At 34.1% G+C, this 26,403-nt stretch overlaps 1 protein-coding gene across 3 annotated transcripts in view; it reads left to right on the forward strand.

Moving 5' to 3' along the window:
• Positions 1-26,403, forward strand: part of SLC4A10 (solute carrier family 4 member 10) — a 246,420-nt gene that overhangs the window by 214,709 nt on the left and 5,308 nt on the right. For all 3 annotated transcript variants that reach the window (XM_063092448.1, XM_063092456.1, XM_063092464.1), the window contains 6 exons: positions 5,819-6,070; positions 8,236-8,304; positions 13,448-13,621; positions 14,347-14,469; positions 22,526-22,593; positions 25,662-25,778. In XM_063092448.1, coding sequence (XP_062948518.1) covers positions 5,819-6,070; positions 8,236-8,304; positions 13,448-13,621; positions 14,347-14,469; positions 22,526-22,593; positions 25,662-25,778 — 803 coding nt within the window. The remainder of the gene's footprint in view (positions 1-5,818; positions 6,071-8,235; positions 8,305-13,447; positions 13,622-14,346; positions 14,470-22,525; positions 22,594-25,661; positions 25,779-26,403) is intronic.

A 26,403-nucleotide genomic window follows, 5' to 3' on the forward strand; every position in this document is an offset into this window, starting at 1 on the left:
TCTCATTTTGTTCTGTATCATAGGGGAATTGCCAGCTATTTTCACATACTCTTGAACTCTAGGGGGAAAAAAATTATTGTCAGAGCAACAGAAACTATGCTTTATAGGATTTTATAAGTATGTTAGAAGTATTTGTAAAAATCTGATTAAACTATTTGATGGGATATAATAAGGAAATGAATTGTGTAAGAAAGCTGAATTATTTGAAATAAATCTTAGTAGGAAGAAATTTTGTGTGTATATTGGCGAGAATGTACCTGCCTTAAAACAAAGAGCATTCCTCATTCTCTTTGTAGAAAGTAACTTAAAAGTATAAAAAAACCTTTTAAAAAAGTTTATTCACTTGTGGTTTTTGTCAGATAAAATGTTTAAATATTTCACAAAATTATATTATAAAGTCTTAGGAACTAGACCAGTGGTGTCGTGATACGTGTTTAACAATCATCTCTCTGTGTAAAAAAAAAGAGAGAAGCCGATATCCATGGTGTGAATATTCCAACCATGGCCCATTTCAAGCTGCCAATGTGATATCAACTAGCAGGAAAATTTTTTTAAATTAAATGATTGACTCTCATAAGTCTATATGGGTAGACTTCAAACCACTACTTAACTAAGCCATTCAATATTGGAAATTTTGAATTATTTCTCAAAATAAGAAATTTATATTTCTAAGTTTAATAACCTAGTTATTTAATGTCAATAGCTTAAAAATATTATTTGCTTTTAGCGTATCAACCTTCTGCAAAAGCAGATATCATCATGACTTTATTTTAAAATTACAGTTAATTAAATAGATCTATAAAACAAGTTTAAGCCCTTTATGTTGAATATTGTGTTACTCTGCTACATTTTTTCTAAGATACCTATTTTTTTAAGCTGAGAGCTTATCTATTTTTCTGATTATAAATTAGTATATGATTTCTGTTTAAAAAACAGGTAATATAAAATAGTTTAGAAAGTGAAAAACACTATAATTTCATTACCCAAAGATAACATTTTTTATAATTTTGATATATATACCCCAATATATATTTTCATATTTTGTATGTTGCTTGTTTTGTTTTTTTTCACATAAGAACATCATCGTGGTAATCATCCATATCAACAATATAAATCTTAATTACCATTTTTAGTGGCTGTATATATTTCATTGTATGACAGTGTTTTAAAATGAACTAAAAGACTCCTGCTTTAGGAAGAAAGTAATATAATCACTGTTTACCTTTCAAAGGAAGGTTTTGTGTTTTTTTTTTAGCCTTTATAAATTAGGCAGAAATGTCACTGACTGCTGAAAAATTATTCTGTGTAAAGGCCATCAGTTAAACTGATTCAGGCAATATTTTTTCTAAATATTAATGGATTCATATTAAAACAAAATAAGGAAGTGAATGAAGGTTTGTTGAGAGTGATATTACCACTTTGGCCATTCTGTGTCCTTGCTCTTTCCAAGTCTTTCAATTTTATAAAACACGTAGCACTTGGCTTCTCATTCTTCGTGAGCCGATATATGCCCTTGACATTGACAGCCTTCCCAAAGCTCCAGCTGATAAAATACTCATTTCCCCCTTTATGTATAGTGCGAAATAACTAAAATGTAGTAAAACATTCTTTAAGTGGTTTTTTCAAGTACTTGCATATGTAGAATTAAGTGCAGAACTAAAGCATTGAATATTTTTGTCACTGAAATAAACCTGAGACTACATTACTAAACCTTTTGTATTGTACAAATAAATGACTATGTAGTCAAAAGATTCATATTTTTGACCTTTAACACCCTGGATGTAGTCAACAATAGGGCAAATCTGGCCTAACCGTAAACTGCTACATTGCCACAAGTAGAAGAGTCAGTCAGTCTGGCTGCTGTGAGTCTGAACACTCCATCCTCCTTCTTGAATATGAATGTTTTCAAAGCAAGATCCTTCCAGTAGACATATTTTATCTACACTAAATCCTTTTTTTGGACCTGTAGCCCTTGTCTTATATAAGCTTCAGTGTAGTGTGGTCTGGCGCTGCTGATTTTCCTGTTAATAACAAGAGTTCACCTTATTAGAACATTATTTACTCAGAGTAACGGTTTGTTCCATAGATGTTCTCCCCACCTGTTGCTTCACTGAAATGTTTGCAAAGTCTTCTGGCTTTGACTTGAGCCACATGTTCACAAAAAGACGTGTTTCTTGAGTATATCCTCAGACCACAAGTTAACCACATTTTCAGCTTTTGCTAATTTTTTTTTCTCACTTGAAACCCCATTTTTGCCTTGGTTGGAGCATTCCCTAAAGTAGTTTAAAGAATTATGTTTTGTTATATCTGTATCAAGCACCTGCTAGACTCTACATTACGTAAATAAGTGTAGGTCATATGTCCAAGTCACCTCAGAATTCATCATTTTGTTTTATCTCTCCTAAAATTATATTTTAGATCTTTTCATTTTTTCTTCACCTCTGCTGCCAGAACTAATAGTTGTTTTTTTTTTTCAGACAATGTTTCTCATGCCAATAAAGTTGTTTTTTTAATCATTTCGTGAATGTTACTATGTATACAATAAAGCTGTGTTGAACTGCATAGGCTAAGCCTAACTCACTGGCTAAGTGACTTACTACTCCCTGAGAATAAGGGAGCTCAAAATTAGCAAAATTCCAGCTAACTGCAGCTCATGATCCTTTGGGTCACTCAAGAGTGAAAGAAGCTGCAAATGTAAAAATTTAAGAATGCAGGGTATCATGTATATCATATCATATATAGATGAACCATACATATAAATCTGTATTCTCTCTAGCATGTTTTTGTTGTTTCTTTCTTAGAGAAGTGGGATAGGCATAGGTTGACAGAATCCCTTTGAAAAGCATTAAAAATATCTTTCTTGTTTTTTTTAAGGCACACTCTCCAAAAGTGGAAAGAAGGAGATATTATCTTACAGAAAAGAAAGTTTCTGTTAAGATACAACTATGGGCTTTTCTATGTGTTTCTGTAGACAGTTCAGGCTTCTTTTGACATCATTTTTAATAAACAGCAATACAATCCCAGATCATTTGAGTAAATGAATGCATTTAAGACATTCATTTGGCACCACAGCCTCTTGATGATTATGGCATTTGATATGTTCTTTTTTGCCCTCTTTGTCAGCCTGGTTCTTCATGTCAATCTATAGTCTTTTATGTGGTTAACTTGACAGATGCAGGAAATTGCTGCCAAGCTTTGAAATGAATTTTTTCAGCAGTGGCATCTGGGTATCAGATGGTCCTCTTGGCTGGCCTCTTGTCTTGCTGCATGTTGGTTTTAGTGGGGTCTGGTGTAGCATCACCTGTTGCTATGCTTCCTTTTCCTCCCATATGTCCATTTCCCGTGATTCATGGATGAATGTGAGAATAAAAGCTCTAGTTTTGTCTTTATTTGAGAAAAAAATCTACGGAAATATGTTAGAAGGTGCAGAGTTCTCTCTCTGACAAAGGGATACTTCCCTTTGGCTGGCATGCCTGTCAGCTAATAATTTGGTTACAAAGACCAAGTTTCAAAGTACATTTTAAATAAAAGGCAAGAAGAAGGATGATGATTAATTAGTGAGAGCACCGGAACTGCTTTCTTTCTTTTGGCTTATGTGAAGTCAAGGTGTTCCCACTGTTGTACAACATAATCAGGGGAAATTATAGTTTTGTTTTTATTATATAAATGTACATTACTAAGCCAACTTTCTAAATTTAAAAAGAAAATTATTTGCTCTGAACGAATTATTTTGTCCACTTCTTGAGATTCAGAATCTCACTGTTTACATTTGTATCATATTTTTAAAACACCCATTAAGAGCTACAGGAAATCACTATCATGAAGAAGGCACCTGTTACAACTTCCATTCTCTCTTAGCAGTACCACAACTTTGCAATAGTGCTCCATGGGGCACCATTCACTTTATACTCCCTCCGAGGCAGGGGATACAGTAGTTAGGTCCTTCAGTGTTCTATATCCTTCTCACTCTGGAGTCCCTGGGACAAAATACCCTGCTAACTGCTTAAGACATTATCCTTTAATGGGACTAAAATTTGAGTTCTATGAAACTACTTTTTCCAAAATGTTTTGCAAAAGGGCTAAGGGACCATGTTATGGCCCGGTGAAGCTTCTTTCCATGCCTTTTTGGTTATGCTGACACAAGGATGTTTCCCTTCCCACTCTCCAGCTGTAATGAATGAAAATATTTTCTGAGTTACTTGCAAAGAGTTTTTAGAGTCATATTCATCAGGGAAATTGAGTTTAGACATGCTAGTGAACTGTAGCATTGCCCCAGCTACGCCAACTGAAAGAAGGGTACCAGTGAATTGGTGACTGCCTAGAAGGAAAAGTCCTTAGGTGGATATCTTCCACTTTCTCCTCACTGTTGTCTCCTGCACTTTTATAATATGGCATTGATAAGCAAAAGGCAAGAGGTACCATCGACTTTAAGAATCTTTTTCTCAATAAGAAACAATTAACAACAACAACAACAACAACAAAAAAAAAAAAAACTGGAAAAAAACACTGCTGTGACAAATATGCCACAAATACTCAGTATGTTTCATACTCCTGGCCATATGAACATTCATATCTACAAACTGTTTGCAATTTGATAAAACTGCTTCTAAAAAATCCAAAATTATTCTTCCAAAAGAATTAGTAATTTCTGATCATAATCATAGTAACAATTTTAACTGCTATATTTATTTTTAAATTATATTTATCCAATTTAATTCTAAGAGATATTTCAATGATGTATATTTCCTTTTTAAAGTCAGTTTGTAACTTTTATTGATTGCTTATTGTGTGCCAATGATTGTGCTAATAACTATGGAAAATATTGAGAAATTATATGGTAAGTTAGCTGCCCTTAAGAAACATATAGTTTTACTGAGGATCCTTGAAAGAAAATAAGGACAAAAGAAAAGCTTATTGTTCAACCACTAGAATGTAATAGTACCTAACATTTACTGGGTGCATACTATACAGCAGACATTATTTTCAATGATTTGCAAAATTAAAAAATGTAATTTTCACAACAACCCAATAAGGTGCCTATTATCATTGTCACCATTTTTTCTGTTATAGGAAAAGGGACACTAGATGTTAAGTGATTTGCCCAAGGTCATCGGTTGAGCCAGCATTTGACCCCAGGCAGTCTGTCTCCAGAACCTATACTCTTAACCATTTTATTATACTGCCTCTCAGGAAGTAGTCATTAAAATTTAAAAATAAGAGTTGGAACATAAAATAGACCAAGCTTCTGCTACTTCTGAGGCTTTATACTTTCAATTTTTATGGGGCATAGAGGGAGAGGGTCACAGTGCTCATCCCCGTCTTTGATTTCTCTCCTCAGAGAGACCTACCGAATCACCGTATCCAAGAGAGCAGTCTCCATACACCCCATTGCACCTGTTTTTCTTCATTGGTCCTAGGAAGCAATTAAGTTTGCAACACTTGGAGGTCAGTGAGAATGGAACAGAATCAGAGAGGATATAGAAAATACAAAAACTATCATTTTAAGGAGAGGCTGAATTTTTCTAGTGCTGAAACTGAAACAAATGAGACCAAGATAGTACCATAGTAAGATAAAAATGCATATATATAAGAGAGTGTAGGATCTATGATATTCTTCTTCTCAATAAAAACCACCCATTAAGACAAAAGATGGCAATTGGAAATTGAGTGTTTCAGAAGTTTTTCTCCAGGAGATCTGATATAAGGGCTTCTTGGGTATTGTCAGGAAGTGGTTTCTATTTGCAATCAGGCCATCCTTAGCTTTGTTGTTGATACAGTTACTTTTCTTTCTTTCTTTCTTTGTTTCTTTCTTTAACAGAAAGGTTGTGGGTACCATCTGGATCTGTTAATGGTTGCGGTCATGCTCGGGGTGTGCTCCATCATGGGCCTGCCATGGTTTGTGGCTGCCACAGTCCTCTCCATCACTCATGTCAATAGCCTAAAACTGGAATCAGAATGTTCAGCTCCAGGAGAACAACCCAAATTTCTTGGCATTCGGGAGCAAAGGGTTACTGGGCTTATGATTTTTATTCTTATGGGTTCATCAGTCTTTATGACAGGTATTCTGAAGGTAATAAAATCTGCTTTTATGAATTTGAGAGAAGGCAGACTATATTTATCATCATTTAAACATTTCATTTGAATCTAAGCCACAAATTTGCAAATATTGTGTGGTATATGATGAAAGTGATAAATTTCTTTACCATGTTTATATAATTCTTCTTAACCTAAGGGAGGGAAATTATGTCCTAAATTTTAGAATCCTTAAATACATAAATATTTAGTCTGGTAAAGTAAAAATTTAATGTTTAAGTTATTATAGTAATTTTGAAATGGTGATTAAGTTATGGGAAAAAAGTCACTCATTTGTGACTGACTTGTGACTTGAATTTACTGCAAGCCTACACAAAGTAAAGTTTTTATTTTCTTGTCAGTGGACAGATATATTAGCAATTAATATTACCTTCTATAAGATAGGGGTAAAAAGATGAGCACAGTCATGGTTATGGTCACATATGCAGTTTTGTATTTTAAATGCTCCATAAAACTACTGCATGGAGTCATCATTGCATATACTTATTTTTTCATACTTAAAATAATTGAATCCATTTTGAAGAGCATTAAAGAGTAATTATTTTGTCACTTAATTTTGGCAGATATTTCCAAGGTGTGTTAATTGCATTATAAGTTATAACTAGTTTTAGTTGCCTATAATTTGAAATTTATAATTGGATTATTTAATCATTTACACAATTTTACTTGTATTTAATCATTGACACAAGTATATTTGCAAGAATTAATTTCTATGTTTTATAAGTAATTATCTTGTAGACATAGGATGATGGTGAGCTATTCCAATAAAAAAGAAAATTTGAACAATTCACATGTTTACAATGTCATCTGGTATAATATAGGAACAACATGTAAATGTTAGTGTCGTTCTTCATATTGTAAAACAAAACTCAAATTGTCTCTAAAATGGCATAATATTTAATATCATTGTTCATTATGTATTTTGGGGTTTTTAAATAAATGTTGACCTATTAAATACTTACAACAATGCTATTGTTTGTTACACCTCTTGCTGTGTAACAGAGGTGCAAAAAGATTACTCAAAGCAACATGAATGTGATGAAAAGCCTGAAGGGATTGCACCTCAGCAACTCATCTGTTAGAAGGAGAAACTGGGTACAGCCCTGAGTCGGTTTTTGCTTCAGTTTTTATTGTAAAGACAAGGACAATACAGGAAAAGAACAGATGGTTAATCAATCATAGTAAGAACATAAAGAAATTGGCTATGTAACAATCTTCATCCAAGCATGCATGGTTCAAAATAGTTTAAACAATATTCCATCAAAAGAGTCATAAATCCAAGCTAGGTGACATGCAAAAGAAACAATAGGATAATCATGAATGTGCCTGACTTCTTGAGAAACTCAAAGAAACAGCTTAAAGCAAAATGTGGAACAACTCCCATGTACTAACTAATCTAGCAAAACGTCTTTGAAAATCTTAACTCACATATTTTCCCATCATTTAAGTTTTGTTGTATTAAGGGTTATTGCCCTCAATACAATCCCTGTTTTGTTTCAGTTCTCTTGCTCAACATTAAAGGCTTTAGACCTGTGTAAGTTTCCTTCTCACAAAATCTTCCAATGAACCCATTATATTAACAATCAGTGTATACAATCCCTTACCTAAACAGTGATTAGAATTGATTTGGTGGGCTCTTGCCCTCTAACTATAGGTTCTTACCTCCTATCTGAGGACTTTTGTCCCATACATGCATTACCTAAAAATCATATATGAAAAAATCAACTGAGAATCAACATATACTTGATTAGAATTGATTCGGTGGGCTCTTGCCCTCTAGCTGTAGGCTCTTGCCTCTTATCTGAGGACTTTTGTCCCACACATGCACTACCTAAAAACCGTATCTAATAATCAAATAGGAATCAAGATTTCTAACCCTCTACAATTATTATCATTTTTAGATATTGGGAAACTAAGGCACAGAGAGCTTAAGTAACTTACCTGAGATTACAAAGCTAAAAATTGGTACAGCTGAAATTTGAACATATGTCTTCTGATTCCGTAATATGCGGCTTTTAAAGTACATTTTTTTCTGGTTGTTTTTTTTTTTTTTGTTGTTGTTGTTGTTGTTAGGTGCATAATAGCATGACCACATTATATTTTAAAATAATTTGTGCCTTTTCTCTAATTATTCTTTTACAGTTTATTCCCATGCCTGTACTATACGGAGTGTTTCTTTATATGGGTGCTTCATCTCTAAAGGGAATTCAGGTAAATTACTTATAGGACTATAGGCCTATCTGTGAACACTTATCTTAAGGTATATTGATGTTATGTGACAACTAAAAAGTGACATCATCTGAGGAGGAGCTTTCAAACCACAATTACATTTCTTAAAACTATTCAGAGTTACAAAAGTTAAAGTAGATCCTCTCCAGTGTCTGAGGTTCATAATCTTAGTGTACTTTTACTTACAATAAATATATTAAAACTGTCAGAGGTTTAGATTTTACTGGCCTTTTAGAAAATCTATAGCAGTACATTTCAAGTTATATCCAAGTATTTGTAATCTTTAGCAATTTAATCATGTTTATGGACATCTAGCCATAAAAATAGAAAAAAACTTTATGCACAAAGATGTAACCCATACTATTAAAATATTGGAAACAACCCAATTATCCAACACTAGTAAAATAGCTAATAGTTGTTTGTGGTACATTCACTGAAAAATGATAATTATGATGACCAAAAAAGTAGCTTGGTTAAAATGCTTATGACATAATGCAAAGTGAAAAAGTACCTACCATAGATTTATAAAGCTATGAGTTTGAGCTGAATTAAAAAGGAAGGTGGAAGAATAAAGATAGTGAGTTCCTGGGTGATTTTTTTTCCTTTTGTTTGCTTTCCTGTTATTATTACAATTGTATTTATAGAATTATTTTAAAAATTAATCTAAAAATAAAGATATAGAGTAAGGCAGTTTCAAATATAAAGGAAACCTTATGCATTTATTAAATGAGTATTGGCTAAATAAATATTTTAGGTGTCATATTAGTTTTCTATCATTGCCTAACAAATTACGATACAACTTGGTAATATAAGACAAACATTTATTATCTCACAGTTTCTGGAGGTCAAGGGTTTGGGAGCAGATGAGCCAAGTGGTTCTGGTTCAAGATGTCTTATGTGGTTGCTGTGAGGAGGTAGACAAGAGCCACAACCATCAGAAGGCTTGATAGGGCTGGAGGATCTACTTGCAAGACAGCTTATCACATAGCTGTGGGCAATAGGCATCAGTCCCTGTCTGGTTGTTGGTAGGAGGTCTCAGTTTTTTGCTTCAAGGGCATCTCCATAGGTTACTTATGTGTCCTCACAACATGGAAGCTAACTCCCTCAGAGAGCGAGTAAGGATCAAATCAGTGCCTTTTGACTTAGTCTCCAAAGTCGCACATGGCCACTTCTACTTTCTTCTATTCGTTAGAAGTGAGTCACTAAGTCCAACTTGCACCCAAGGGGAGGGAAATTAGACTTCATCTCTTGAAGAAAAGAGTATCAAAGAGTCTGTGGACAGATTTTAAAATCTCCACAAGTGTGTTCTACATCTTTACAGGGGCCGTTGACGAATTTTTCCTGAGTATTTCCTCTATGATACTGTTATGGGTTGAATAATGATTGTTCTCTCAAAATTTATGGACACCTGGAATCTCAGAATGTGATCTTACTTGGAAATAGAATCCTTGCAGATATAATCAGATATGAATATTAATATGAGATTATCATGGGTTTAGGGTGGGCCCTAAATGTGATGACTGGAGTTGTATAATAAGAGGAGAGAACACAGAAGGAAGAATGCCATGTTAAGATGGAGGAAGAGATTGGAGTTTTGCTGCCACAGCCAAGGATGCCAGAAGCCATCAGGAGCTTAAAGAGGCAAGAAAGTTTTCTCCCCCGGGGTCTTCAGAGGGAGTGTGGTCCTGAGAAGATCTTGAATTTGGACTTCTGACCTCCACAACTCTGAGAGAATACATTTCTATTGTTTTAAATCACCAAGTTGTGATAATTTATTATGGCAGCCCTAGGAAACTAATACAGATTTCTACCTAAAGTTGCCTTTGAATAATCTTTCTTTATAACCTAACATTATTTAGATAGAAACATTTAAAAGACTTGTCATCATCTGGCCAAGGGACACAGGATCTCTGTTCCTGAATGAATGACTGACCAGCTTCTGACTTCGGGAAAAGAAGCAGCACTTAGGACTTAGGGCAAAGCTGGATGTCAGAACTGTGGCAAACTTCAGTATGAAGTCATCGTAAGGTCATTGTACACCCAAAGTGATAGCATTGTTCTATTCATCCCGACACTGGGTGCAATTAACTTGGGGGTAGGAAGATGGTTGAGAAGTGTTATGTGCTTAAATTTTACTCAAATTTGATTTAATTTGCTCATTTAAATATTTTTATGCATGAAAGTATATTTGATAGAATTGGTTTGGTAAGGCAGATAGAGAAAAGTACTGAAGAGGTTTTATTTATTTGTTTTGCTGTTTTTTTCTTGCCTTTGGCAAAAGTTCCACTAGTACTAATTTCATCTGTACATGAAAAGTATTTATTATTAGGCCCCAGGCTCACATAAATACAGCAGCAGAAGTTTAAGAAACAAAGTAAAATAATTTTGATAGGTTTCAACAGATTTTTCCCCCTAATTCCACTCACATTATTTTATACCCATGAAGTTTAGAATTAAATAAGGATGTTAAGTTTTGGAATTATTTGGGGTGTGAATCTTTCAAATGAAAGTTAAAGAAAACATTATCAAAGGCCCATTAATTAAGTATAATGAGTTTTAAATAACAGAATGAAATAGCAAGCCAGGTCACACATTGGCAAGCAGGGTCTTACTCTGACCAGGGTTAGTGAAAATTGAAGTGAGCCCTGAGATCAGGCAGTTGAAATTCTTATTTGGAATTGTAGCTAACTGGGTGGGGAAATGGAGTGTTGATATTAGGACATAATAAAGGGCAAATGCAAAACTCAGAATACATTTATGATGATTATTATTAAAGTAATAATAAATGTGTCAAATATCAACAGTTCAAGGAGTATGTCACTTTGTTGTTAAATATGTTGGAGGAATCTATGTTACCTGATTGTTTGGCAATATTAAGAAACTTATTTTCTAGGCTTTTTACTGTGAAACGTGGCAGAAAAAAACAGATCACAGTGTTCTCACGAGTGCTGTTTCTGTATTCAGATATATAACCACATCTATATTCATTCCAGCACTTCAGGAATCCAAAGTAAAGCAACTGTACCATTTAAACAATAACAATTGAAGCACCCACACACTAAAGTACACTTATATAATAACATAGCTTTACAAGTGTAGAAATGGTGGCTGGGAAAAATTAGTTCTATAGAAATGGAAATATTCAGTTGTAAGCCAGAGGATTTTATTTTATTTCTTCTCTATGCCCACTTCCACCATGCACCAAGTTTTATTTGTTTATTTAACTAATGACTTCTAATTTTAAGAGATATTTAGGAAATAGAAATAAAAAGACCTAATGATATGCATATGGATAGTGTGGAGAGAGCCAACCAGGAATAAGATCAGTATTTAGTGCTCAGCATAGAAGGTTTCAGTAACTGTTTTTAGAAGGTATGAATGCATGTGAATAAATGAATGGATAGTGGGTGAAGTAATGTATGTATGATTCTGGTTTAAATAACTCAGGGAAGAAAGGTCATGCTATGCCGTAAGACAGAGAACACAGAGGGAAAGAGGTTTATATTGAGTTTGAGATTCCTATTACACATACAAACAGGTTTTGGTAAAACAAAATGTTTTAATCCTAAAACTTTGACTCCATGGACATTTGTCCCTCTGCATATTAGAATAATTTTGGAATATTTGATGAGAATTGGTTACAGTTTTCTTATAAGTTAGCTAAGAAATAAAATCTAATAGTACTCATTTGAAAATTCATAACAGATATTACTGTAGAAATGGCATGAAATAGAACAGTGACTGACAGTGATTGAAACCATTATTTTCTTGCTGGAACACTGAAAACTGCAAAAACCGGCCTGAGAAAAACTAAACAAAATGATTCATATAAAATAAAACTAAATTGCAGTAAAATTGGTTAGTAAGTAAAATGTGATTGAAGATTTAGGCTATTTGTGAAAATTTAATTTATCAAATTTGAGTTGAAAAAATTTGGTTCGCTTGATAAAATGGCCTCAAAGTCAATATATGATAATATTATATTGTCCAAAAATAATTGTACTATATTTAGGGCAAAATTGAAACAGAAATAACATTGATCCAGATGAAAATAATTTATAAATGTTTTAACAGTGCAGTATAGGAAATTAATCAAGAAATTAAATTGAATTAACAAAGTTTGCTCTGGAAAACACTTTATTAACAAAAATTTATCTAGGTTAAATCTTTATATTTAATATGTTTGTGTTTGTAAAGACAGCATCAAAACCTTTGTTGGATTTAAAAATGGTAAAGTCAAAACAGCAAGTCAAAAGAAGGAGGTCAAAACATCCTACTCTGCAGCTACATAGAGGTTTAGAACTCAGGAGAGAGAGAGATGAGTCAGAGATCTAGGTCTGGGGGTCATTAAAAAATACAATCGTACAATCGGTCGTCTGTGTTCATGGATTCTGTATCCATGGATTTAACCAACCACGGATCGAAAATATTTGGGAAAAGAATTGGACAGTTGTGTCTGTACTAAACATGTACAGACTTTTTTTTCCTTGTCATTATTCTCTAAACAATATGACAACTATTTACCTAGCATTTACATTGTATTAGGTATTATAAGTACCTAGAGATGATTTAAAATATACGGCAGGGTGTGTGTAGGTTATATGCAAATAGTACACCATTTTATATAAGGGATTTTGGTGTCTATGAGGGGATGTCGATGGATATTGAGGGATGACTATGTGAAAGTCGAAGCCATGGACATGAATTAACTATTCCAGGAAAGAAAAGGACAGAGAATGGGAGTCCACAAAGTGCAACATGTGAAGGTCAAAAAAAGAAAGAAATAGTGATATGGCATTGAAAAAGAGGATGATGATTATGCTTTGCTTCTCAGGGTTTTACTCTCCAAGGTAGCAGCAACATTTTGCATTGGCTTTACTATTTTTAAACTCTTTTAAATTATAATCTGTCTCCATAGTCAAGAAAATGTGAGACATTATTAAACTGAAATTGTAGTATTTCAGAGCATTGGCATAATATTCCCATTATCCTGATGCCCAAATATCAATTTGTGATCCAGATATGTCATGTGAACCTAAAATTTTGGACCATATTAAACGTCTACTTGTCCTATATTTGTTCTTGTCTTATTCTTAAAAACAATTTAATCTGTCTAATCTTTTAGTTCTTTGATAGAATAAAGCTCTTCTGGATGCCTGCAAAACATCAACCAGACTTTATATATCTAAGGCATGTACCACTTCGAAAAGTCCATCTCTTCACAATTATTCAGATGAGTTGCCTTGGCCTTTTATGGATAATAAAAGTTTCAAGAGCTGCTATTGTCTTTCCCATGATGGTATGAAATTTCTGTCAACTCTTTTTCTCTTTCTCTGATATTCTCATCTCTTTGGAAACACATGCACTGAATTTGGAACAATAGTCGTTTTGAACAATTATTGGAAACCTTAGTATAAACGTTGGCACCAAAACTAGTGACTAAGATAGCATTTGAGGATATCTATGGCTTTCAGTGATTCATATTAGTTTTTAATATTTTGAATGTTTGTAGTAGTTTGAATTAATTGAAACTGGGTGGAAAAATGTAAACTTTCAAAATTTAACATTAAAGATATACTAACGAATTTGAAAAGTTAGTGGGATTTTTTAAATAAAATTTTATTAAATGTTTTAAACAAGTTTCAAATACTGCAAAAAGTATAGTGAATTTGAATAACTATAAATAATTGTTAAAAATATCAGTATACAGATGAATGTTTTAATGTTCATTTAGTATAGTGCAAACTATTAACTACATGTATATAAGGAAACAGTCAAATACGTTATAGTTTTTTAAAATAGTTTCTTTAAGTGACTCCTATATTGGGTGAAATTACACTATTCTGGGGATGTGGTAAGAAGAGGAAATGAAGACCAGACAATGTTTTATACACATATATCTTCAGATTTACTTTAATCTCAGCCCTAATCAAAGCTGGCTTTTTCCTACTGATAAAAAAGAAGCAATTCTACATATCTCATTTCTATTTTTTCCATTTTAAATTATTTCATTATTTACTTCAGGTGTTAGCCCTTGTATTTGTACGAAAATTGATGGACTTCTTATTTACCAAACGGGAACTCAGCTGGTTGGATGATTTAATGCCTGAGAGTAAGAAAAAGAAACTAGAAGATGCTGAAAAAGAAGTAAGTCAGACCAAAATCAATATCTGATAAAGAAGGAACAAAAGGAACATAGCAGCTCTTTGAAAAACTAAAGTACTGTGTTTATCTTTAGGCAGTGGTTACTAAAACCACAAGTGGACTAGTTTGAGGGTTGAATGTTTAAAAATCATAAAGATTTAAACAGAGAAAGAGAGAGAGAGAGAGAGAGAGAGAGAGAGGATCTTACGTGAGGAAACCAAACCCTAGTGAAATGTGCAAATCCTTTGTACTTAACTACCCTTCCAATTGTAAAGCTTAGATTCCCGATTCCTCTCCCAGTAGATGACAGAAACTTGCTGATGATTAACTATTTTCAAATTATGATCATGCAATGATTACTTTTTGGTTGAATATGTGAAAAAATAGTTATTCTTGAAATAGGTAAAATGCTTAAAAGCAAAAAATGTTGATCGGATTTTCTTTCAAAGTGATTTAAGATTGAGTAATTGTTATTGAGAAAATTGGGGGATTTAATTACTTTTATGAATTTTAATTTCAGAATATGCTTTGTCAATTCTGTTACATATGCTAAAACAATTTATTTATTTAAATTATAGGGCATATTTAAGGTTCATAGGAAAGCCTGGGTCTATTTTGAAGGCTATTTAATCATCATATTTTTTGAAGTATATAAAAACTACAAAGAGTATAAATGAAAAAAATGACTGGTATGACATTTAGTAGAATGAGTCCGTATATTGTAAAACATAAGAACGTAATTTCCATGTGAATAGAAATGAAATTGAAAAATAATATTTGATGAGAATTGTGCATTATTCTTTCCATTTTTCTTGCTCGTATAGGTGGTCAGTAAATGAATTCCATTGGGAATTCATTTGCAAACATTTCTGTAGTCTTAGGTTTTGCTCAGACATTTAGTGAGGTCAGAGTAGACCACAAAATCTGAGTCTTCTCCTCAGAAATTTCTACCAGTAAGGCTAAATAATGTGTGATCACCAGTTACTTGACTTTTCTGTGGTGTTCCATCACTGGTAACGGATCCCTACATGTACAAGTTGATCATGATGTATCTTAATTTTGTATGAATATTTCAATTTTCCAAATGCTGTAGAAGGCATACTTAGAAGCATACTTCTAGTAATATTAATGTAATACTAAAAATATCATGTTATGAAATGGTCATTAGTTATCTTTTTGTTTGATATATTCTTATTGAATCATTAAAGATTTTTAAAATTATGCTTTAACTAGGATATTGTGATAGTCTCTATTTCTTTTTAGGGCCTTAGTAAATGTTTGCTCTCATCCTCAGATATTATTCAAGAAAAAAAAGACAGAATTTGGCACAAGTTAAACTTAAATAAGATGGACACCAAAATAGAGAAATTTTAAAGCCTTAAATTTCCATACTTACTGTAATTAAAATTATTGAAATCAATTTCCAAGAAGATTTAAATTCCAAATAAAATAATTTTGAAGACAAAACTTATTGGCCACGAGCTTCCTCTGTCTTTCTAATGATAGTAGTTTTAAGTATACGGAAGCAGTAACCTACAAATGTAATTTTGCTTTATTTTCCTGCTTTTATTTCCCGTCAGATATCTTCACTGCTTCTGGTGGAAGAAGCTGGCAACAACCTCAGCCATACAATCATCTCTTCCCTACATTCTCCTTAGGCCATAATCATACCATGAAACATTCTTGCTCTTCTTAGAACTTCACAAAATGAAAAATGATATGTAATCTATAATGTTATGTTTATTTTTCTTCCCTACTGCTCTTCAAAGAAAAGTTCTCCTTTTAACTATCTGAAACAGGAGAAAACATTTATGATGATAACCATAAATTCATTAGAATTTTCCATTCTCATTCCCCAGAACCACTCACATAGGTACACATGTATAGTACTTATATCCGTGCATGCCATATGTTTATTTTGGAATTTATTAATCTCATAGGGAAGAGACCCTACATAATAAATAAGATTCTTACCTTTTTACGTTGTATACCCTCCCACTGTATTCCAATGGGTGCTTGCTGTTTTCTCTTTATGAAGGTAGAGATTGTAGAAGTAACTAAATGTTACTAAATACCCTAGAACTCAGGGCTTCTGAAAGGATATAAAAACAGATTAAAGATTTACTGGGGCAGTTTTATAGCTGAATCCTTCAGATCCAAGTATGAGAAAAAGTGGGGGGGAATGCTTTGCAATACATTAACCAGGCAGGTTTACAGATCCTTAAAATGTCAAATAGATTAATATGGTGATACTTTCATGTGATCCTCAGTACATGGTAAGAAACAAGAGTACCAAAAATACAATCAAGAAATAATCTATAATTGAACTTAAAAGGTAGTTCTGACTAGTGCAAAGATAGATAATTCTCCATCAGACAACTGGAGATAGAAAAGGAAGTTTGAAGATGTTCAATTTCTTGCTTGGAATCAGTATTAAAAGAGTATGGTCAATATAGAAAGTAGGAGGATTTAAGAAGGATTATGCTAAAACTTAAATTCCTGGTTGATTTTCTACTTGGTTGCCCAGATCTTGATATTTTATTTTCTTGAGGCTTGTGGACTCCACTGAAGGTTGTGATCTTCTCACTGTGGCATCTTATACCAAGGCACAGTCTTCCCGGAGATTGTGCATTAAAGTGATAACGGTCAAGTCTCAGAAATGTTCCATGTCTCCAATTGCTCAAATTAATTGAGTAACTTTGATTGTGATCTGGCACCATGGTAAATAGCAGAAATGTCTCAGCTCCCTGAGACTTGAATTTAAAGTAGGCTCACCTCTTGTCCTTTTGATGATAGTTACAAGCTTGTACCTTTGTCCTCCTGGGTTTTCTTATCAGTAGCCCATTTCTGGTCTTATGGCACTGAGAAAACATTCGTTTGACCTTAAAATTCAATAATGAGTTAAGCAGAATAAATAGCTACACAGGCCAGTCCAAGGTCGCAGAGCTTCTGTTCCAAATTTTCATGTACTTCATGCATATGCATGTGCATATGCTTCAGTTTTTAGAAAGAAAGGATTATAATCAGGGTAGAAATGAATATTGGAACCCTGACATTTTGCACATTGCTCTGTGTAAAGGGAAGACTGCAGAATCAAATTCTGGATGTCCAAATGTGCTCAGAGTACCAACATGCCTTCCTTCTTACCTAAATATTCTCTAGGACATTGTACATATTTGACAAAAGGGCTCCTGTTAAAAGCAGAAAACCTCAGCAGAATGTTTGCTCCTGAGCAGGGGGAGAGGGGATTTATGTTAGATAAATCCTGGAAATTCAACTCTGTGGAACAGACCATGATATCAATACTTTTTGATTTACTGGGGATTCTCACTAACATATATACTATAGGAGAAAACAAGAAAAGGGCAAGTGAGGTCTTGTGATCTGTGTACAGCAGGGTCACAAAAAATTCCAAGAAAACACAAAAGCAATCTAAAAACAAGTGCAATTACACAAATTACAGAGGATGTCTTACTGCTAGGAAAGATCAGAATTGGTTGTGGATTTGGGAAGCATGACCTAATTATTACACAGACACTGTCATTTCTAATTGAATCTTAGGATGGGGCAAGCATATTTTCCTTCCTCAAGTAGTGGTTTCCCCAAATGTGGTTCCAGAACCTCTGCTGCATCAGCCAACACCTGGCAACTTTTTAGAATGCATATTCTGTAGCAGGAAGTGATTTGGCATGACGGGTGAGAGTGTGGACTCAGGATTCAGTAGAATGCATGTTCTTGGGCCCTACTCCAGACCTATTGAATCAAAACTCTAGGGATGCAGCCAGCAATATGTGTTAACATGACATCCAGGTGATTCTGATGTATGTTAAAGTTTGAGGTAAGCCCTTTCCTAAAACCACAGAATCTGAATTTCCACAATATAATCTTCTAAATACAAGAATACCATATCAGAATTTTTGTATTTATAATTACTTATATAAACACTTAGAGACACTGAATCAAACATTTTTCTGAAAAATATATGTTGCATCTATGTATTCATATGAACTTTATACAGATATGAACCACTCTCCAATCCCTTCGCCCCCTGCCCATTTTTCCTTTTCAACTTTCATTACATAAGTAGTTTTATGTATTGGTTCTTCTATCCCTTGGAAATCATAACAAATACTTCCTATAAGTATATTATTTACAGTTTTCAAAGTTATACACACACACAACTAATGTTTGCGGCATTAAGTATTCTACTAGTAGCTGGGAAAGGAAATGGGTAGAGATTTCTTATATTCTATAGGCCTTGTTTTCCTTTTGGGTGAAGTAAAGGGCTCGACTTCTAATGTCCTTTCCATTTCTTATTCTTTAAAATTGCTGAATATTTTCTCTCTCTAATACTTTAAGCATCTTTGTGAACACTGACTCTCTGCTGTTGCTGTTTGTACTTTGAGATATTTGAAGGCTCCTACATAGATACAGACTTTGCCTGAAAAATGGATATAGCAACAGATGTTACCTGGTTCACTAAAGGTAGTTAAAGAATAGAGCATTTGTTAGGTATTATGATATATGAATTGTAATTTTTATGCCATCACAAAATACAATTCAGATTCATGATGTAATTTGATGTATAATTCCCTGTTTATAAAAGCACACCAGAAATTGACTCATATTCTATTTTCTACTTCTACTCAGCACAAGAATTTGGCTCCAGCCAGGCTGGTTGTTGATTGTCATGCAAGCACATCTTATTCATTCCCTCCTTTTATGCTTGGCCCTATTGTTTCTTCCACCTAGAGTTTCTTCCTTTCTACCACTTCTGCTGTTGTACTTTTCATGGTGATCCTTCACATCCTCTGAAAGTAGGGCTAGGTATCTCAGTACCTAGCTGTCTACCTGTCATGTAGATTATGCATATTCATTGAATAGATTAACTAATAGTTCCTGCATTATTATTCTTGTTCACTATGTACCTAACACATAGTACATGCTCAGTAAATGTTTGAATGCTGATGAGTAGATTTGTTTTACTGAGCCTCAGTTTTCTGCCCTTTACAGGATATAGTATTAATTGTCCTTCACTTAGCTTTTATCTGAAAAATGCTTTGACTATCTTAATTAAAAGGTGACGTTTAAATTATAGTATGAATATTCCTGTAGTCAAACTGACAAAACCTCTGAAATATTCTTGAGTAAACTTTGGACATCATCCCTTCTACATCTTCACCATGTTGTGGAACTCAGCATATTTTTGATGGATGCTGTGTAGATGAAGTGCTGAATGGAACTCATTTTAAGGTCCTTCTTACTTATAAAGTAATGGATACCAGCTAGCAGTTTTATGCTCTCCCTCTCTCTTTTCCCGTATGATTGAGATAACCTAGGTTGTGATTGTCGTGATGGTTAGTGACTAGTTTGACTGCTCCTCCCGAGAAAGTCCCCATTTTTGGCTTTCTCACAGTGCTGCCAGGGATGCAGCCGGTGGCCCTCCATCCCCGCGCTCTGGGGGCCCACTCAGCTTCCTTCTGGCACTGAAGGCAGCGGCTGCTTTGCCATCCTTCCCTTCAGATAAGCATGGCTTGAAAATGCTATCTTTAGAGGTGATGAATTTTTGTTTGGATAGAATTATGACTAGTATAAAACCCACACATGCTAACAAGCCACAGAGTGCAAAATAATTATTGAAAGCAATTTGAGAGAAAAGTGGAAAATCATTTGAAGAGAAAGCAAAATTGTTCACAAAGCATTGGTCCAACATTTGCTGTTAGATTGACTCTTGAGCCTTTGTTTTCTGCTGCCAGGTAACCTACGCACTGATGGCACTGTTCTTTTTCAGGTTTTTGGAATTTATTCTTTATTAAAGCTTTCCACCTGGCATTTTGACATTTTATTCTGAATTAGCCAGAAAAGATACTATACTTGTATAACAGGCTTAACCTTTCAGCAGACAACCAACGAAAGAATTGCATTTTGCTTATATCTTGGTTTTACTCATATAGCCTTTGGGATCACGAAATGTCTTCTCATTATGTTCCTCCATGTGCAGTCAGGTAACTTCTCCTATAGAAAAAGTAACCTTTTCTACCTGAAAGAATATATATGGTCTGCCCATGACCTCCAGGATGTGCATATAAGTTAACGTGATATATGTATTATATTCCATATGTCATGACTAAGCCAGCAGCAGGACATGACTCATTCTAGGCTTCAGATTAGCTCTGCTCAAATGTTGAAATGGGTAGTTTCAAATCAGTGGTACTGTCTACTCACCTTGAATAAGTTTTAATGGTATTGACAAATGACAAGGAGAACTGGCATAAAAAACAAGTAATAAAATACATCTGATGGGCCTTAAAAGAAAATTTTTCTTTGGAGAACAACAGAGAAAAAGAATAAAATTTGTTTCTGGAATGTGAAGGGGTAACAGACACGCTATTAGCCCCACATAGTATAAACATAACACAGAGTTTCTGGAAGGAAACATGAGTAGCAGAGCTCATACATTCTCCTGGCCCCTCCTTTATTCCACAGTATAAGCTGGGCATGGGAATTCTGTATATACTACAACTAAAGTCCCAGCATAGAGGGGCCTGCCTTAGCCAGCAGGTTGGGAGAGTACTCCAAGAGTGAAATGAAACCTGCTCCAACACTGCATTATATATTCACAAGTTAGCTGAAGAGGCACAAAAAAACACTTTGTTTTTTTAAGTGTTGAGAAAAGTAGCACAGGATATTCAGACCATGAAGTATACTAGTAGAGCGACAAGGTCTGAATGCTGAGGACCAGGGAATAGTCTTGTATGCCAGAAATAATGACACCAGCCAAGGGTCATGTCTGTCTGAAAACTGGTTCAGGCCAACTGGTTTCGTTTAAGCTGGTTAAACTAGTTTAGGCCAGCTTAACTCTGCTAAGTTACTGACAGATGGAAGGAGATGAGCCTTCAGGGCCATGCTTACTTTCTCTCATCAGTGCCCATATGGGCAAGTGGTTACTTAGCTCTTCAGGTCTATACATCTTAAAATTACATTTCTGGAGTTAGAGTCAATAATTCAAATATTTTTTAATGGCCCTAAATAATTCTTTGAACTTAAGCAATGCTAATTGACCTGTCTGGAAATAAATGCATTAAATAAGCTCTATAATCTGTACATAACTATTTTTTTTTTTTTTTTTTGGTGCATGGAAAAAGTTTGATAATAACATTAGTTGAAAACTGAATCAGGACATTTCAATATGGTAGTCGTAAGATTATCTTCATCCCAAAGATATAGCTTAAAAATGTTATGTATAAAGAAATACATATATAAATGTATATAAATATGTGAAACATTTCCACTCTCTGGGGAAGGGTAGAATATTGTCATTGTAAGAAGATGCTGTAATCATAAAACAAAATCCTATGATGCATCTGAGTGGAGTCAATCTCTTCCATTTCATCCTCCTTCAGGCACACCTGTGTTTCGATCCATATAGGAAGGTATCCGTACTGTCCCTTTCCAAGTTTCTAGAGCAGTGGTTCTCAAAGTGAGTACCTAGACCAGCATAGTCAATATCACCTGAGAAGTTGTTAGAAATGTAAATTATTGTGTCCCCACTACTCCAGAACCATTGAATCAGAAACTGTGGGGGTGAGGCCCAGCAATCTATTTTTAACAAGTCTTCCAGGTCATTCAGAGGTAAACTAAAGTTTGAAAACTACTGCTCTGAATACATTCCTCATCCCCTCCTCATAGGGCAATCCAGGGATGTAATTTCAACTTTGTAACAACAAAACTGAGTACATTACCTATACTTTTGTCCTTGTGAAATTTAGATCAATTTTTTAAAAATCTGCTTGAAAATTAACCATGTTTTACTTTGGGTGACATGAAGGAAATTGTTGTTAGCATTTAAATTACTTTGTGTTATGAGACTCTCATTAATTACTTATGTTCTTGGTAGCTGATGCTTTATTGAAAGGACCTGTGCTAGCATTAATAAATGCAAACAGAGTGGAAGGTCTTGAGGTTAATGAGATAATGAAACATTAATCTGTGTTTCTTCTTTAATGTAAATTGGAGGCTCATCAGGTTCACTTTATATGCTTTATATTTGTCTTTCTAGGAAGAACAAAGTATGCTAGCTATGGAAGATGAGGGCACAGTACAACTCCCATTGGAAGGGCACTATAGGTAAGATACAAATTTAAAAACACATTAAATAATGGAATGTGTTGAGATACACACACACACACACTCTCTATTTATGAATTACATACTGTGTGGATCCCCGTAGAGATATGTTAAAGTTGTGTTAGAGTAGAAAGAACTGATACTAGGAATTAGATTACCCAAGTCCTGGAACTAAGTTCTACCAATAATAGCTGTAGCATGAAATGAAGCAGGGTGGGGAGCTCTTGTCTGAAGTCTCTTCTCATATTTTATAATATATGTGAAAGATCCCTTTCACATTCTTAGAAAGTAGCACCTGAAGACAGGTCAAGATTCACTTCTGGTGTAAATGAGCTAGGTATTCACTATATTAACCACAGGTAAATGTTTTAACTATGAAATTTGCCCCTAGAAAAAAAGGCACTTCTGAAGAGATAATCTATTTCTTGAGTTGAAGGATTCAGTCATCAGCCATTTTAGGATGTATTTATACAAATGTCCAAAATATGATAATATACAAAGACTTAGCAAAAGAAAGCAAACTCCTATAAGTTATAATAGGAACTTTTACAAGAATTTGGCCAAAAAATTATCACTTCCTATCTCTCTATCAATCAGTCAATCTATCTATCTAGATAACTATCTGAATAAAATTTAGTTTAAATAGATTTTTGTACAGTTCTATTTTATGTACCATTTAGTACCCAATTTTATGGTCTCAAAGTGCCTGAGGATTATTTAAGGCTATGCTAGTAAAAAAGCACAGAAGGTTTTTCTCTGAGGAGGAAATTTGTCATAGTGTTAAAAAAAAAAAAAATAGAAAAGAATCTTAAGGGTCTTCAGGGTCTAACTCTAAAATCAGATACTCTAGAATTTTTAAAAATATGATTATCTTTCACTTAAGGGTGAACAAAAGTAAAGAAGGTGCTGTTCCTTTCTTTATTTCTTGTATTTACATTTAAATTTTAAAATCCTGTTGATTGTTTACTTGAGTCAACATATTCCCAAGTGTCTTCTGTAGAAACCTAGTGTCATGTGGTACCACTTTCAAAAGGGCTTTGTGGTAAAATAAGTCTGGAAAATGTTTCATACTGCATTCCAATTTGGAGATTCACAATGCACATTGGCATATGAAACTATCTAAGCAGTACTACGGTTTTCCAAAAAAAAAAAAAAAAAAAAAAATTAAAGTTTATTTAATCCAGCATTTTCTAAACTCTTTTTGCTCACAACTGTCACATAAAATCATGAAAAACTTATATTCCACATGATGCTTTTTGGAAATTAGTTGATATCATACTTTGAGTTACTAGGAAACTATCTTTCTAGGCAGACCAAGGGCTGGTGGGATTAGAGAAATCTAAGAGATTTCTCTCCCTCTAACCTAAGAGAGGGACACCCAAGGCTTTATTCCTTGTAAAAGTTGAATTTGTTACTCTCTTGTGAACAACCACCAATGAGGGTCATGTGAGGTCAGTTTAGTATCTTTGTTGAATATGATTGATTTTTTCACAGCAAAATATCTTTCCTATATGTAGTAAAAAGAGTGCTATTTTCTTACTGCCTGAAACTTTCTTTCACTTGGTCTGTGATTTATTGCTGCTGCCATTTGGCTATGTTTCAAACCCTGGTAATGTTTTGGAGCATCCTGAATGTTACCATAATTGGTGCCATTTTAAAATGTAAAAGAAAACACCTGGCATAGTATAGGCCCTCATGTTGTAAGTTCCCCTAGCCATTTAGAAAGACCACTGTCAAATACACAGGCTGCATTTATTTATTCAACAAATATTTATTGAGTGAGCACCAAGTGTGTAGCTCTGTCTAGCTCTTAAGGGAACAGCAGTGACAAATGGTCAGGAATCCTTGTCTTCATGAAACTTATATTCAAGTAGAATAAAGGTGGAAGAGATAGAACATGCAAAAATAAACTAGTAATATAGTCTAGTATTTCAGAGGGTAAAAAGGGCAATAAAAACAAAACAAAACAAAAAACAAATAAAAGGGATGGAAGTGCTATAAGGGTATGGAAATAGCAATTTTAAGTAGAGTAGTTGGCGAGGGCTTGTATGAGAAGGTGACAATTGAACAAAAAGGGAAAGGGTTATATCTTATGAAGGAACATTATGAGCAGAGGGAAGAGAAAGGACAAGGCCCAGAGGCAGCAGCAAGACTGAGTGTTCCAGAAAGCTCAGGAGGCCATTGCATTGAGGCTGGGGAGGAGTGAGCAGGGATGCAGGAGTGGCAGGAGGTGAAGTCAGAGGGTGAGGGAGGGACAGAGCCTAATAGGCCATTGTGAGGACTCAGAGTTTACTCTGAGTGGGAGCTGCTGCAGGGTCTGAGCAAGGGAGGGAAGTGATCTGTGGTGCTACAAATGTTAAGGGTGAGAGCCCAAGCATTGGACATGCAGAACCTAATCTCTGTAATTTGAAATGAATTAAGAAAATTGCAGCCCAAATCAGTGTCTATATAACTAGAATCTTTTCTTCAGATTTTTAAAGTAATTTAGAGAACTATTCAGTTTAATACTTCTCAATTTTTAATTATAAAAAATACTGTACAATAAAAAAAATGTGGTATTATACATACAATGGAATATTATTCATTCTTACAGGTAAGGAAATTTCTGGCACATACTACAACATGGATGTTCCTGGAGAACATTATACTGAATGAAATAAGCCAGTCACAAAAAGACAAATACTGTATAATGTCACTTATGTGAGGCACTTAGAGTAGTCAAAATCGTAGAGAAAGAAAGTAGAATGGTGGTTGCCAGGGGCTGGGAGGAGGAGGACATAGGGGATTATTGTTAAGGGGTACAGAGTTTCAGTTTTCCAAGATGAAAAGAGTTATGGATGTGCATGGTGGTGATGGTTGCACAACATTATTAGTATTTAGTGACACTGAACTCTACATTTAAAAATGTTTAAGATGGTAAATCTTATGTGTATTTTAGCGGAATAAAAAAGTTGGGAAAAAAGACTTGACATAGACATATTATTATCCTATATTTAGTTTCTAACATTGAGTGACTGCGGTCACTTATTTAATGTTTGTTATTTCATTTTGGGTAAACTTCTATCTAGAGATGATCCATCTGTGATCAATATTTCTGATGAAATGTCAAAGGCTGCCTTGTGGAGGAATCTTCTGATTACTGCCGACAACTCAAAAGATAAGGAGTCAAGCTTTCCTTCTAAAAGGTTTGAATTTTTTAAAAATAATGAGAATTTATACTAATTTCAATCATTTTTGACATAAATCTATTAGCAAAAGAATAGTATTGATTTCTGTCAGATTTAGGTTTAAAATATCTCAGAAAATTATTTTTGAAAGTGTGAAGAAATTTTAATTACCATAATGTATCAATATCTCTCTTTCAAATTAAAAACTTATTCTAAAACTATTACAATGGAAGGAAATGATGCTATAAATGAGTCCCAATGCATCATAGTTTTGGAGACCCATTTTGGCCTACTCTTTTGCAGTATCGTTTTATTACATTCCTTCATCACCCACTTCCCAGGACCCCCTTAGATGTCTAACCATGTTTTGCACTTCCCCACTTCCTTTTTTAAAACTCATATGGCACATGTAATGGGGATTTTATATGTATATATTTCTAGTCTCCTATTCCAACCCACTGAATATCTTCTCTAACCTCCTTACCCCAAAACTTTCAGCCCCAGGTAGTTTTATCCATGCTTACTTCTCTGTACGTAAACACAAAAAACACTCCTGTAGCTGTGGATGGTAGTTTTAAGTGAATGCTGGGAGAAGAGCGTGTCCCTTAAAATATCGAGTATTTCCAACTGAATTTTCCAGAAT

The sequence above is a fragment of the Cynocephalus volans genome, chromosome 1 (assembly GCF_027409185.1).
Source record: "Cynocephalus volans isolate mCynVol1 chromosome 1, mCynVol1.pri, whole genome shotgun sequence".
Lineage (NCBI taxonomy): Eukaryota > Metazoa > Chordata > Mammalia > Dermoptera > Cynocephalidae > Cynocephalus > Cynocephalus volans.